At 37.4% G+C, this 15,104-nt stretch overlaps 3 protein-coding genes across 4 annotated transcripts; all 3 read right to left on the bottom strand.

The window, feature by feature from the left end:
* Positions 1-550: 550 nt before the first annotated feature.
* LOC140769331 (large ribosomal subunit protein eL20z-like) lies at positions 551-7,948 on the bottom strand. 2 transcript variants are annotated; one of them, XR_012105881.1, is made up of 6 exons: positions 7,728-7,948; positions 7,565-7,661; positions 6,644-6,762; positions 5,244-5,320; positions 1,833-2,319; positions 551-1,124 (listed from the first exon to the last, which is right to left on the bottom strand). XR_012105881.1 is itself a non-coding variant. In XM_073110005.1 (5 exons), the coding sequence occupies exons 1-4, from the start codon at positions 7,894-7,896 to the stop codon at positions 5,277-5,279; spliced, it is 429 nt and encodes a 142-aa protein (XP_072966106.1). In that variant the 5' UTR covers positions 7,897-7,948; the 3' UTR covers positions 559-1,124; positions 5,244-5,276. The 2 variants fall into 2 exon arrangements, 1 of the variants encoding a protein (XP_072966106.1); XM_073110005.1 differs by lacking the exon at positions 1,833-2,319 and having other exon boundaries at positions 559-1,124.
* A 357-nt stretch (positions 7,949-8,305) lies between these two features.
* On the bottom strand, positions 8,306-10,974 carry LOC140768732 (large ribosomal subunit protein eL20z-like). Its single transcript, XM_073109120.1, has 4 exons — positions 10,693-10,974; positions 9,902-9,974; positions 9,618-9,732; positions 8,306-8,518 (listed from the first exon to the last, which is right to left on the bottom strand). Exons 1-4 carry the CDS (start codon positions 10,883-10,885, stop codon positions 8,474-8,476), a joined length of 426 nt encoding a protein of 141 aa, XP_072965221.1. The 5' UTR covers positions 10,886-10,974; the 3' UTR covers positions 8,306-8,473.
* Positions 10,975-12,700: 1,726 nt separating this feature from the next.
* Positions 12,701-14,718, bottom strand: LOC140769082 (aspartic proteinase nepenthesin-1-like). Its single transcript, XM_073109640.1, has one exon. The coding sequence runs from the start codon at positions 14,546-14,548 to the stop codon at positions 13,055-13,057; it is 1,494 nt and encodes a 497-aa protein (XP_072965741.1). The 5' UTR covers positions 14,549-14,718; the 3' UTR covers positions 12,701-13,054.
* Positions 14,719-15,104: the final 386 nt, after the last annotated feature.

Here is a 15,104-nt window from a genome sequence, read left to right on the forward strand (position 1 = left end):
CAACTATAGGAATAAAGATGGCTCCACAAGGAGTATTTATTTAACGTCTTCATCTTGTTGGAGTACTTAGCTTATTCGCATACAATCACATCATCAATTACCTAAGCTTCCATTTCCTTGGGACTATCGGTGAACAAATTAATCAATATTATTCTACTTCGCTATTGCCAAGCAAGACAGAACATTTGTAACATTTTGTTGCCCTTATTGGGTTATAAATGCAGAATTCACCCTACCTCTTTCTCTTGCAATTTTCTTCACCAAAAGAAGAGCAGATGGAAGAGCTCCTCTCTCTAGCAAGGGAATTAGTAGTGGTTTGTTCAATAGCTTTGTTGTTCTATCTTGGATTGGTTGTCTTCCACAACATATGGTGGAAGCCCTAATCAATAGAGAAGTTTCTAAGGCAGCAGGGGATGATGGAGGTCATAAAATAAGTATGGTCCAAGGCCATTAGGCTGACCAACCAGATCTTGCCACGTGCGACACCGTTCACTTATTGGACAGTTCAAAAATACGATAAATTTGCACACTAAATCATTCAAATGATTTGCAACTTTTTCAATCCACTTGAAATTTGTCTAACTCAACAACTACTCTAAAAGCTTTAGCTACTAAAGTGACAGCCCACAATGTATATCACAGACTTCAATAGTCAAAATGTTACAAAATCATATAAATTCTTTCACGTAGAAAATGAAATCACGAATACTAATTCTTCACGATAAAACCACTGACCAAATTCTAAAAGGTTGTAAAGCAGTTGTCATCGTTCCTTTCTTGAAACATTCAAAAGATAAATGATGTTTGATGTCCCTATGCCTTCATATACTTGTTTTTTCCTTTTAAAAAAAGAGGGAAGATAATAAGTGTGGCATGGCATGGACCATCTCCAAAGGTGATCATATGGGACGCAGAGATGATGAGGGATGTGCTGGTGGACAAGTTGGGCCAGTTTGAGAAGCAGCCTTTGAATCCTCAAGTTTGAATTCTGGCCACGGGGGTTATCAAGTCTTGAAGGAGAGGAATGGGCAAAAAGGAGGAAGGTCATCACCCCAGCTTTCCATCTTGACAAGTTGAAGGTGATCTGCTGCTACTTGTATTGTCCTCTTGCTTACTCTTTACACCTGAAACTACTAGTCCTAATCAGTAGCTACTAGGGGATAGCACAAATTTAGTCAAAAAAAGATAAAATAGATAGATAAATAAACAATTGAAGGGAATAAAATTAAATCTATGGAAGAATGATATTGAAAATTTTGGACTGCATTCTTGTGATGATATATAGAAGCGGACTAATGCGAACTCAAACTTTAGATAGCTTCAAAAGAACTGTAGAACATTTATCACTAGCTATCATAGTTTAGCTCCCTGAGGAATACTAATGAACTCCTGACATTATCCAAAACGGAAATTAATGAAAAACTCGTAACCAAGGCAAAATCAGCATGAAAGTGTTACTTCATGCACCTAGAAGAATTCATCAAAAGACACTCAAAAGATGGAAAGAAGAAAGGCATTTTAATGATTATTTTTTAGTATTACATGTCAATGGAATTGAAAATACCTTTTCCGAATGGAAATTGACTAATTACCTTAGTAACTATATTTCTCAAAAAAGAAAAGTAACCTTGGTAACTAAGGACTCTTTGATGGCACTAGATTGAAGCTACGACATGCTGGAATTTCCAAGCATGATAATATCATTAAAAGGAAAACTCATTGGCATGCAATGACCATATCAACTTTGATGATTTTTCATCTTGAACTTAGCAAGATCGTAACAGGACTTCATATAATTCCACAAACTTAGACCAGAAAAAAACGCCTCATACCTGCTTCTTTTTTTTACTTCGAGATAACTCTCTAGTGAGCATTAAGCCCATTTGAGGTTCAGTCACACATGCTGAAAGCTGATGCAACTTAAAAGAATCCTCCTCATTCTTATGCTCCATTTTTCAATTACAGGATATGGTTCCTGCTTTCCTTACCATCTGTGTTGATATGATAAGAGATGGCCGGATATAGGTGGATCTAAAGGGTATTTTGAGATAGATGTTTGGCCTGAATCAAAGAATCTGACTGGGGATGCCATCTCTCGAACTGCATTCGGAAGCAACTTTGAAGAAGGAAAGAAGATATTCAAATGAACAAGCCGCACTAGTAATTGAAGCCACTCGGGTTCCTTATATACCAGGCTTCAGGTACTGAATTCAGATCGATCAACTGATTTCTATTGGCTATATTCAAAAACTGAAATAAATAAGATTTATCAAGAAGATTTCTTCTTACATTTTCTTCTTTTATTCAGATTCCTGCCAACTGCAAAGAACAAGAGGCAAAAGAACATAGACAGACAAATCAAGTCCATGTTGAGAGATAGAAATTGAAAACCATTAAAACAGGAGAGGCCGTCGGCATTGACTTGCTTGGATTGTTGTTGCAACATAATAATGGTAATGACAGGACAAAGTACAGCATAACCATGGAAGATGTGATGGAAGAATGCAAGCTATTCTACTGTGTTGCTGACATGGATTTTGATTCCCTTATCCAATAACCCAATCTGGCAGCAGAAAGCAAGGGAAGAAGTTCATTCAGTCTGTGGAAAAAACTCACCGACGTTTGAATCCATCAGCTACCTTAAAATTGTGAGTATCAAGTCTAGTGTTTAGTACAACAATTTGTCTTTCTGCTAGTTACTTACAGATGAGATCTTGAAATGCAGGTGACTGTGATACTATATGAGGTTCTAAGGTTATATCCACCTATAGTTGCAATGTTTCGACATCCGATTAAGAAGACCAAATTAGGAGAGTTCACTTTCCCTGCTCATATCGATCTCTTGCTGCCCATAGTTCTTATCCATCATGATCAGGAAATTTGGGGTGAAGATGCTCAAGATTTCAATCCACATAGATTTTCAGAAGGGATTTCGAAGGCATCAAGAGTTCCAAATGCTTTCTTCCCTTTTGGATGGGGCCAAGAATATGCTTGGACCAGAGCTTTGCCATCCTAGAGGCTAAGATGGCACTGGCCACCATCCTCCAAAAATTTTCTTCTGAGCTGTCACCCTCCTATACTCATGCTCCATATACTGTTATATCTCTACAGCCACAACATGGAGCTCATATGATTCTACATCAACCTGGGAAAGACCATTAGGCCTCTCATAATTTGGTGCAACAATATTTATTTTTGAATGTTGCAGTATTCTGTCATTATTCTCGATAATGCCATATTCCAATGGTGGACTATGATGTTTGATCATCATCTAAAAGTGAAGTCAGTTCTTAAGTTGATTTATTTCTTCTCAAGAAAGTGCATTTATCATAGTTGTACTTGTTTAATAAAATTGGGGTTGATTGTGATTCTAAGGTAACAGATGTATTAGTGTCCTGGTCAGTGTAACTCCTATCCAAGTTAATACATGCAAGCATCAATAACTACTGGCTTAGTTAGAGTCTTGGAAAAGATGTTGCCAATATCCAGGATGCAAGAGAGAAAAGTCATCCGGTGCTACTTAACTACTATAGTAATTCAAAGATTTCATGGGCCAAAAACATTGTACCTAGCATATGACATAAGGATTGTTTTCCTGTATCCTCCAATATTCTAATTTGCATATATACCCCTCCAAAATTGGAATTTGTGCCTACATGTCTCTGATCCTTCTCCTTTTATGCAAAAAATATTCCTCATGTTACTTTTTGAAAACTAACAAATAAAAAATGTGACTCATATAATAGTAAAAGGCTAAATGTGTTCTTCTAAGAGTTTAGTAATCAAGCCATCCATTGTAGTTTAATAGTTGGGTCTTACCAACTCATGATGGAGATTATGTGTTCAATTCTTCCCCATAGACGCATTAGGGTTAATGTTTTGATGAATTTTTTATTAAAGCACTATATGTACATAATTTAGGTTTATCGTGAACTATTTATTAGGAGGCTTATCTCAATTGTCCAACTTATATATCATGAGAGTTAACATCTTTGTCTCGTTTATGATCTATAAGCTTATGATCAATAAAAAGAAAAGAGTTTTCTCGATATTAGTTATCACATGTATAGGCTAATGAAAAACAATTGTATGATTTGAATTGGGTGATAAGATAAGTAATCCCACTGCAACTGTAGAGAAAACTAAGTAAATGCTTGACATAAACTCTAGTGAAGACTAATCCTCAGGATTTCTCATATCCTAGCCTTGAGATACTGGCCCTCTAGGATTACCTCTCTTTCAACCCCCTCTTGCCCTGATAGAGGTATCCTACCCGTCGTTAGTACTCCTATTTGGTCCTCAAACTGCTAGTATCCCCACTTACCCTGATAGAGGTATCCTACCTGACAGCAGTACTCCTATTTGAATCCCTAAACTTCCAAGCAATGCAAAGTCATTCCCTGTGTTGCTTCTATAGGCAAGCTCCTTACAAAGGATACACAATAAAAATGGATTCTCTGGACCTTTAGATTATGTGATTTGAGACGACAGAAGATTCAGCAAACCAGGTGTCACAATTTTTGCAATATCATCACTTTCTTTTAGAGGCAATTTCTTATCGATGACGTACATCCAGCTTTGTGGAATTTTAGAGTAGAAAAAATCATATCGATCATAAATTTTGATCTGATTTGTACATCTTAGTTGCCATTATCTGGTGGAGTCTGGAAAAATAACTCTTCAGAATAAAGCCTATAATTAATCAAAATTCTTATGGAGCCTCTATTGCCTTTCCAAACATTCAAGTTATATGTAACCTCTAAACCTCTAAGGCTCTAACCTCTTTTCCCTTTCTTCTCCCTCTTATCTTTCATATTCCTCTGCCTCCAATACTTCTATTTCATGATCTAACGAAAATATACCTAGTGCACTACCCAATTTCACCAAAAAAAGCTACAAATAAGTGATCCTTATTCTACAAAGTAAACTGATTTTCATAACCTTGACACTATCACATATTAATTATTCAACATTCAACAATATTCAAAATACAGACAAGTGCCAACTATAGAAACCAATAAACTTTCTCTTGCCTAATTTGAACTGATAACTGTAACATATGGTAAGTAAAATATGAAACCAGGATAAATAATAAGTTATAATCTGTTCATCATGAATGAACAAAATATACATACCTCTAAAACACAACAGCAACATGAGCAAAAGAAAAAAGTGAGAAAATATTTGACATGTGTATGAAATTACATCAAAAATTTCATCAACATAGAATATCATCTTCATACCCATTTCCATCCCTGGAAAGATCACCAGGTAGGCTATAATCTAAACGCATTAAGAATGACAGGAATAAGTGCCAGAACTGCCTGCAAGAAGAGCAATAAAAGTTAATTGTTTATATTACCAAAATGTTGTGCATTATATTCCAGCCAAGAGAACAATATAATAATGTCAGGTATCCAGATAGATATGTAACAAGTTATGAGTAATTATTTTACTTTACTGACTAAAAGTAGACAAAGAAGTTAGTTTTTCTATTCAGAATGTCCTGAAGGCAAATTCTGCCTTCATTGTTTGATACTGAATCATAAGTTGCATGGTTCACAAAGCAAAACCATGATGAAGAGAAAATATAGAAAAGAGAGTACCTATTTATCAATTTTTTTTCATCAAGATGCATGGAAATATAGATAATGGAGAACTTACTAGGATGTACAAAATTGGCATACAGAGGTTCTTATCAACCTCTGTAAAGAAATGGTTGTGTGTGTACATGCTCATTTATTCTTCTTTCTAATTAGATTATCCCAGTTGCATTATTTCTTGTGGAACAATTTTGGTAAGATGATCCTCTCGTGATACTTTTAATGTAGATTGAAAAGGAACATAATGATTCATAGTATAACCTAAATGTTCAGTGATCATGGCATACCAATTAAGTCAAATAATATTTTGTACGACCAGCATTTTTGTAGCTTTGAATAATAAATAGTTAGGAATCAAGATGTGTAAAAATGAAAAATAAAAAAGCTTGATATGGAGAAGTGGATTTGTTAGACATGATGGAGTACGAAATGGTTAAATTTCTGCATGTTGTGGCATCAATTTAGGATATAATGAGATAATCATTAAAAATAGATTAGACATGCCCATAGTGCATTCTTAAGGAGATGAAAAAAATATTAAGGAGAATTTTATTCATGTGGACAAGCCAGAAGCAGGAGATGAAAAAAATATATCATTCCCCTCTTCTTGATGGACGACATCAGTTAAGAAAGATTGAATGAAGAATGCATATGCAAAAATCTAATTAACTGAGACACAGACATATAACCCCATTATTAATCTAAAGTAGCAAATAAAGAATACCGAAAAACACAAACAACTATCATGCAAAATTAAGAACGAAATAGATAATGCAATTACTATGAAGTACGAACATGAATGATCTTCAACATAATAAAGAACCAGCTTAAAAACAAAAATCTAGTGAAAAATGTGATTCCCCCCATCAGTAAAACCTGCAAGCCCAATAAGTTGGCAACTTAATACACACAGACAAAAATTACTTTTCTGCAGAAAAGTTTTTATCAAGGGAAAGGAAATACCAAATTAAGAAGACTAACAAGAGCAAAATGACATCTGGAAAATTAAATCTATGCATCAAATAACATGAGTTAGGTACTTGCCGCAACTGTACATGCAACCAATCCTGGTTTCTCTCTGTAGTCCAAAGCAACAAACAGTAGAAGAAAGGCACCAACATACCAGGGAATGGCAGCAATAAAGAAACCTGACAAGAACCTTCATAAACAAAGAGAAAATTTTGTCACTTGTTGGTTGTCACCAACATGCACCAAATAAATTGGTTTTAGAAAGATATTAGTACACTGATATTCACAGCTGCAACTCCAAAAAACATTATCACAAGATTTAAGATCCATTTTGAATGCGATGTCATCCGGCTTAGCTGTGACCAGAGCACATAATAAATCCAGCTAAGAGTATCATTTAGCTACACAAGGTAAAGTATTGCTTAATCATAACTGTTGAATCAATCGAACAAATGGTTCTAAAAAATTCAAAATGCTTCCGGTTACAATTCTTATACAATTTACATTTTTTTTTTAAACAGTACATAGTGCCAGCCAAAGTTATGGCATGAATTTCCAACACAGGCCATGTTGATGCAGGTTTGAGTCAAGGAAACAATCTCTAGCAACATGGATGTAGTGGGACGCTCTTTTGTAGTATATTCAGATAAAATAACTATAGAATGTTCCAAAGAAGTTTGTTTTTGATACTTCAAAACTACGATGCAAATTTATGTCATTAAATATAGAAAAATATCTGTACTTTCTCACAAGTAAGCTTTATCCAATCATGCTTTAGGTCGTATATCAACTATCAAACTTAGACAAAGAATTGAAGGAATCAGTTCATAATATCTAAAAAATTTCAATCTTGGCCAGATTCTTGAAATACTTTAGATGCAAAATCAAAGGTCAACAACTCCTCGAAATTTAGAACAACGGAGACACCGATAATAACTTATTTATACGCATCACAATATTCAAGAAAGCAAAGATCACGACTTTATACTTACAATGCCCATCCAATGCCAATGCCGCAGACAGGCATTGCCGGCTCGCTCACGGGGACGCCCTCCACCAGCGCGGGGAAGGGAGGAGACTGATATCCAACTGAAATGTTGACAAATAATTAGAATTGGTAAAGATCCAAGAACGGGCAATCGGAGGGGCGCCGACCTGGAATCGCGAGGTAATTTGGCGGTTGCTGCGGGTCGTAATTGCAAGGAATTGGGGTTTGAGGAGGGCGAGGCGCGGATGGCTGTGGAGGCGGCGGCGCAAAAGTTCCATATATAGATTGGTCGAAGCGGATCTTAGCGAGATCGCCTTTTCCTTCGCTTACTGCCATTACTCTCTCTCTCTCTGTCTCTCTCTCTCTCTCAAGATTGCTATTAGAGATTTGGGACCAAGAGGCCGGCGGCCATTTTAAAGCCAAAATTACATTTCACACCCCTATATACAAACATTTCATTTTCACTCCCCTATATTTCATGAATTTTAATTTCACTTCAAAAACCAAAAAAAGGTTTCAAACCTTATATCTAATCTGGATTTTAATATCAGAAAAAACATCCCAAAGGTTAAAAAAAATTTAAAAAAAATTTAAAAAAAATCTGTCAGAATAAAATATAATTATTTTTATTTTTCCAATTTTAATTATTTTAAATTGTCCATACTCCATAGTATAAACTGTAAATCATATAAATGGTAGCACTGGAGGCCCAGATAAGCATCTACCACCTTAATCACTATAAAGATTAAACAACCAAGCTTTAAATCTCAGCATTAATAACATTAAACACACTAATCTGAATCTTTAACAACAAACATACAATGATGAAATATTACAAGATTTTTTTTGTTCAAAATACATATATTATGTTGTATACATGTACAATAACAGTACAGCGCTGATTACTTTGAGCTCAACGTGTTGCCCCGACGATAGCCGCAACGGTGGCGAGAATTGCCTGTCATGTCATACAGATAATCTTATTAGAGATATGACACTAAAGAAAATGATTTGTTGGCGAAAGAAACATTCACACGATAAGTAGAGATCGGTTACAACATTATTTGGCACAAATTGTGTGTTAAGTATATTGCGTATATTCTCAATAGTATAATGCCATATCATACCTCTATATTTTAATTCTTAATATTTTATGCTACTATACTGTATCCTTTCGCTCGAGATATAAGGCCGTAGTTTTAAGTGGATGAAAATAGAAATCAAGACTGCGCAATTAGAATTTTCTTTCCACCAGAAGAATGATCTAACAAAACACAACTAGATAAGGTAAAAAGTTCAGAAGTTAAGTTCCAGTAGTATTTAATTTGGAGGGTGCGTAAGTATAATTCACATGCTAAACTTTACTAATGAGGATATGATAATCAAATTTGTAAATTTGGATCATAAAATAGCATATTAAGATATATCTAGCACTAACTTCAAAACAATAGATACTTCCCTTTATAAGACTTTTCTCCTTATGAGAAAAGTCAGAAAGATGTATGAGGTTCAGAATCAGATACCCTACTGATGATGCAAAAGAAAGCTTTAGAATCACATATCCTATTGATGGTGCAAAAGAAAGCTCAAAAGTTCAAATAAAATTCCATAAATATGAACTCTTGTTAGACAATCTGATAGCGTCTATGTCCCAAGTATGTCCCAAGTTGACAGATTAGTCACATCAAATAAAAAAGAGTTTGCTGATTGGAAGTTATAGTGTTCCTTTGATCTCAGAATAGCATCGGTATCCTTGTTACGACCAAATGTTTTGCTTGCCTTTTCTCAGCCCATTTTTCACATATTTCAACACATGTTGATAGATAACATATTCCCAAACTCTTGTTCTACTAGAAGTTTCTGAACACTTATTCAACTTTTCAACCTATTTGAACTGTAGATGGCATAATCTATCAGCAATAGAAAGAGTTAAAAGCAGGCGATAGGGAGATGTATCATTCTGAGATCAATAATGTTAGCAAACACTAAAAAGAAGAGGTAAAAACTAAAAGAAAGAAGCAAAGAAATTCAGAGTGCAGCAAGAAATTGTTACTTACTGCTATTACACAAGCTATAAGCCCTGGTTTCTCTCTATAGTCCACTCTGACACACAGTAGGATAAAAACTCCAACATACCAGGGAATAGCAGCAAGGAAGAATCCAATTATGAACCTTCCAGTAAGAAATAGTTGTCGTAAGTAACCAATCAAATATTATGAAATCAACAAAACAGATACTTCCAAACATTAAAAGAAGTTAAAACTGATAAAAGAAATGATACAAAGCAACGAAAGAAGTTGAAAATAACAAGTTGATGAGTAGACAAAGATTGATTACTTACAAAAACCAGCCCATACCAATGCCACAGCAGGGAAGACGTCGAAGCGGCTGCCCTTCAACAACTTGCCCATAACCTAGAAATGTACGTGAAAAAAAGAGGTAATAAATACAGGTCGGTTAACCAGCGTAAGCAAGAGACCAATTCATTCTAATACGGCTTTCAAGCTGTCTGAGTTTTTCTTTTCTTATTCTTGGACGAGCAAGCGATGGATATTATTCTTATAAAGAATTCATTTGGGTAATGGAAACAATAGAAAGGTTGAGGACTATCTTTTATGTTTCTGCGTGAAATTAACACATAACCTTCAAATATCACCTAAATCAATCAGCTTAGTTGACTCTATGAGAAAATCTACTGCTGATATATGATCTACCAGAGGTTACTCAAATCCTAAATTATCATAACAAGATCTAATCTTTCTTTGTCCTGTAATCATTTCACAATCGGAGCTCCACAATTTGGCTTCTAATTACTTCAATTCCTCATCTAAGAATCAAAACTAGCTACTTCTAGTGCCAATACAGTAAGCAGACTCCTCATTCATCTGCAGAACCTCACAAGTAAGTGCGTCCAAATTCTAGCATTCCTAAACAATTTGAAATCCAACCTAACCCATATGGTTTGATCCAGCTATTAATTGGGTCAATCTAATTTCACTATCTTCTACTTTATCTACAATTCTGACCATGTTAACTTTATACTCCTAAAATGGGCGACAAAGAAGTACGACAGAATCAAACTTTTCTTCGAAAAAAGATCTAAGATCAAAGTGTTAAGACCAAGAAGTATACCTGGAACAGCTTGGTAGCCATGGGGATAGTAGGCAGGGCCAGGAGGAGGAGGAGGAGGAGGTTGGCCGGCAAAGCCAGGAGGCGGAACCGGCTGCGGTAACCCCATGACCGGCTCAGAGTAGTTTGCAGTGCCATGGAAAGTCCCATACTTTTGTTCGGTCTGGGGATCACTGCTCTGCTCCTCTTTGCTCATCTCTTTTTTAGTCTAACTTCTTTCTTGTTCCTTTCTCTCTTCCTCTCACTCCTTAATAATGGTGGAAAGATCATCTACCACTTAATAATAATAGTGGTATAATTTGTGGTATATATGTTAATTCTATACCAGAATTTGTACCACTTTCAATGGCATGAAGGATAGGTAAGTAGTTTTGACCAAACTACTAGTCTCAGAATATGATTATGGGGGTACTTTAAAGGGTACCTGTAGCAATGCTCATTGTTACTATCACAATACTTAATGAGGCAGGTAGGTGGGCCATTAGATTTTTATATTAAATTTTTTGATAATTTCTCAGTTAAATCAGTGCAATTAGGAATGGAATCTAGAATTCTAGATCACTCGTATAGCATGAACTCCTTTAACCATTTGATTATTTGAGTATTATCCCACCTAGAGTTTTTATCATATTATCATGGCTTTGGATAGAGGTGCCAACAATCCCTGTAGCAAAGGGTGTCAATTTTTTGTTATCATCAAACGTATATTCAAAGATTATAAATAGAATTAAATTTAGTTTAATTAGATTTGAGCAAAAATAGGTTAATAGATCTAATTTGATATTTAAATTAACTTGATTAAATTAAATAGATCAAATCATGTCAAATTGCTTGTCCATATAACACCGAATGACTCTGTGTTGATCTCTACCTATGGTAAGAGGCTACAAATTGATCATCTTATAACCTATAAAGACTAAATTTGTAGGGCTATCCATGCTAACCATTGTACTAATTAGTGATGCAATCGAGCCAAGTTTTGATCAAACTTGAATTGAAACTAATTTTGAGTCTAATTACAAGATCAAGCTTGAATTGAAATAATCTCAATTCAAACCTATTCCAATCCAATTTTGAGTGCACGATTGATTGGGCGAAGGATAGTCTAAGCTCGGGGGAGAGAGGACCCCTGTCGTTCAAAAGACGATGGTGATGCGGAGATCGATAACTGAGAGCAATGGTAGGGAGAGACAGGGCATTTTCGAGCTAAACGAAGCAATTTCAAGTCTAAATCAATTCAAGCCTATATCAAGTTTGATCAAGCTTGATTTGAGCCTGAATTAAAATTGAAATAAGGCATGATTCAATAGTGAAAGTATAAGAAGTTAAGAACTAATATAGTAATATTACGAGCCTTTAGACTTTGATCTAAAAGTTCATATTAATTATATTAATTATATATTATATAATATACTATATTATTACGTTCGAGTCTTAAAACGATGAAGCTCCGCTGTAAAATTAATTTCAAGCTTGTTTAGCGAATCAAGCTTGAATCAACTCATTTTCAAGCCAAACTCGATTGAGCCCAACTCCAACAGACTCGATTATTTTGACAGCCCTAGTGCTAATGACCAGGGCTTATCCACAATGTGGTAGTCATTAGGTTATGTTCTTTGTAAAGTACTGGTGCAGTGCTCTCTCATATAACCAAAATTCTATTGGCCACTAATACTTAGGAAGATGGTTGATAGAATAATACTGGTTAATTAGAGCATATCCTCATCTTTTGCTTTCTTTTTTATGTATTAAACCTTTTCTTTTGAGACTGCTAAAGTTTGTATCATTATCAAAAGATGCACTATGAAACTTATACTAACATTTACCACATTGTTGGACATGGTGATTGTTAACATGTATCACAATAATGCTAATCACTGGAGCAAGATGTCTCAATTGCAAGCAATCCACACCTAGCAGTATTAGATACTCTATTTTAATAGTAGGCAATAATAGAGCTAGATGAGGTTAATATTAGATAATGATATAGGGGACCATGTAACAACAAAAGGAGTAAAGTTTGTGGATTAAATTCCACACATTGATCTTGATTTATCTTAGCAAGATGAACAAATAAAGGAAGAAAGAGAAGAGGAAAAGGAAGAGAGTAGATTTCCTTTGATCATCATCATATGTAAAGGGAAGTAGTTGAAGTACTACTTGTTGTATAAGTTTGTGCAGTTAAACTGCTTAGTATCTGAATCTATAAACCAAACAGGAGATCTAAGAAGTCCAAAAGAGTTTGGAAAAGGATCAAAAAAGAGAAAGAAATCAATCTAAAAATGATGTATAATAGCCTCTGACCTCTCTCTTTTTAGAGAAGTCTCAAGCTGTGAACAAAACTTGGTCTTTTGTTCTTCATCTGTCACACTTCTGCGCACCTCCTGGGCGCAAATCCAAGCCTGGAGTTCTTCAAATCGTACAAGACATGGAAGTTCTGCTGTTGGTAGTTCCCCAAGATGGACAGCGCCGAGCGCGGGGTGCCGAGGATCGCGAGGCAGACGATCTCCGGCTCGAGCCGGATGAAGTAGTTTTCCGTCGGGAACTCCCAGTTCGCGCCGTCGGCGAACTCGATGGCGAAAGACGGCAGTTCTAGACGGTCGACACCAGACACATTGTAGCAGGGACTCAGAACGGGGAAGTCTTCGATCACTGGGTACGTCTTCACACTATTGAGGAAAGCTTCTCTGATGATTTGATAGGCCGGGTCGGCGAAGTAGGTCAGCGTCGTCCCGGAGTCGACGATCGTACCGCCGGATCCGTCGTCGGCTAACTCCCAAAGCTTTTGCGAGATGTTGAGTTTCACGCCGTCGACGCTTACCGTCTTGATCTGAACGTAGTAGAAGGTGTCGACGGAGTCGTTGTTGTTGTTTTTGTTTTTGGCGGAGACGAAGGAGGTGTAGTTGAGATGGGGGTGAGAGAGGAGCTGCTCGTCCTCGCCGAAGATTAGCTTGCTGGAGACGCTAATGTCACTGTCGCGATCCACGAGGCAGTAGGAGAAGCCGTGGCCGTAGAGGGAGCTGAGCTGGGAGGCGAATGAGAGCGGGCCGCGGCCGAGGCCGAGGAGCCCGGCGGCGCCGCGGAAGAGGCCGCGGTTCCAGTGGCCGCAGCCGAAGAGGACCTCGTGGACGCGCCGAGACGGGGAGGAGGAGGAGGTGAGATTGACGGTGAATGTCTCGACGGCGAGGTCGCCGGTGGTGTTGGACTGGTCGCCGTACCAGTAGAAGTAGGGGCAGGGCTCGGCGGGGGAGCGGCAAGTAGGGGAGGTGGAAGAGGAAGCGACGAGGGAGCAGCGGGAGTCGCCGCAGGTGACGGCGCGGTAGGAGGAGGAGGCGGCGGGGTCGAAGACAGGACCGTGCTGGTCAAAGCAATCGCGGCAGGGAAGACATTGGAGCCAATTCAGATCGCTCCCGGTGTCGAGGATCACCGAGAAATGCCGCGGCGGAGTGCCCACGAACACATCCATCAGATACTCCCCGGATCCCAAACTCACCCCCGACTCCAGCGTCGCCATCATCGCCGCCGCCGTCTCCGACAGCCGCCGATGGTGACTCCTCCTCTGCCCCGCCTCCTCCTTGTGCTTCTTCCTATCATTCTTGTTGGCCAAGATGGTTTGGATCCGCGAGAAGTCTTTAAGGGTGGAGTTCAGCAAGGATTGCTTGAGTTGTCTAAGATGGAGTTTCAATGGCGCCGGCGGCGGTGTAGACGGGCGGCGGTGGTCGCACGGGGAATTGGAGTTGAAGCTTGGGTGGGTGGGGAATTGGATGCTCGAGGAGTTGGAGGTGAAAAGGGAAGCATGGGGATGGAGCAGAGAGAGGAAGAGGAGGGAGAAGAAAGCTATGCTCTTTTTAGAAGCCATTTCTAGAGCTCTTACTATCTCATGAGAGATCTATCTATAAAACAAGAAGAAGAAGAAGAAGAAGAAGAAGAAGAGATGTTTGATTATTTAATCTATTCTTTTTCTTTGGTCTTTGGGTTTGTTTGAATCAATGGGAGAGGAGTTGGGGGGATTGAAATTTGGGGGAAATATTAGAAGGGAACATAGTAGTGGAGAAACGCGGCTTTGTAGACTGTGGAGGAAGACTAGTTCCAATTTTCTTTTGGAGTTTTTGCGTTTACAACCCTCCAGAATTCCTTATTATGTGTTGCACCAAAAAGCCCTTTTTACAATTTACTACCAATAAGATTGGGCTATTACTAGAAACTACTCGAGAGTTTAATCTTACTACTATTAAAAATCTTTTAATTTCTTTTTAAATACGATCAGAGTCGTGGGACGTGCACGATGAAATACAATCCGGTATAATTTTAGTTATAAATTTCCGAGTAATATATTTTGAATATGATTAGAGTCCTCAGATATGCGAGATCGATAAAATAAATTCAAGAGCTCAATCTTACTACTATTAAATTTT

Source organism: Typha angustifolia, chromosome 10 (assembly GCF_048772165.1).
Source record: "Typha angustifolia cultivar Huaian chromosome 10, ASM4877216v1, whole genome shotgun sequence".
In the NCBI taxonomy this organism is placed as follows: Eukaryota; Viridiplantae; Streptophyta; class Magnoliopsida; order Poales; family Typhaceae; genus Typha; species Typha angustifolia.

Coding starts and splice junctions, on each gene's coding strand:
- LOC140769331 (XM_073110005.1), bottom strand. CDS start 7,896: ATGGCAGTAAGCGAAGGAAAAGGCGATCTCGCTAAGATCCGCTTCGAC. Junction 7,662..7,727: donor AAATTACCTCGCGATTCCAG/GTCGGCGCCCCT, acceptor TCAACATTTCAG/TTGGATATCAGTCTCCTCCC. Junction 5,321..6,643: donor TGCATGTACAGTTGCGGCAA/GTACCTAACTCA, acceptor TCTTGCAGGCAG/TTCTGGCACTTATTCCTGTC.
- LOC140768732 (XM_073109120.1), bottom strand. CDS start 10,885: ATGAGCAAAGAGGAGCAGAGCAGTGATCCCCAGACCGAACAAAAGTAT. Junction 9,733..9,901: donor ATTGGTATGGGCTGGTTTTT/GTAAGTAATCAA, acceptor TCTTACTGGAAG/GTTCATAATTGGATTCTTCC. Junction 8,519..9,617: donor TTATAGCTTGTGTAATAGCA/GTAAGTAACAAT, acceptor ATGACATGACAG/GCAATTCTCGCCACCGTTGC.
- LOC140769082 (XM_073109640.1), bottom strand. CDS start 14,548: ATGGCTTCTAAAAAGAGCATAGCTTTCTTCTCCCTCCTCTTCCTCTCT.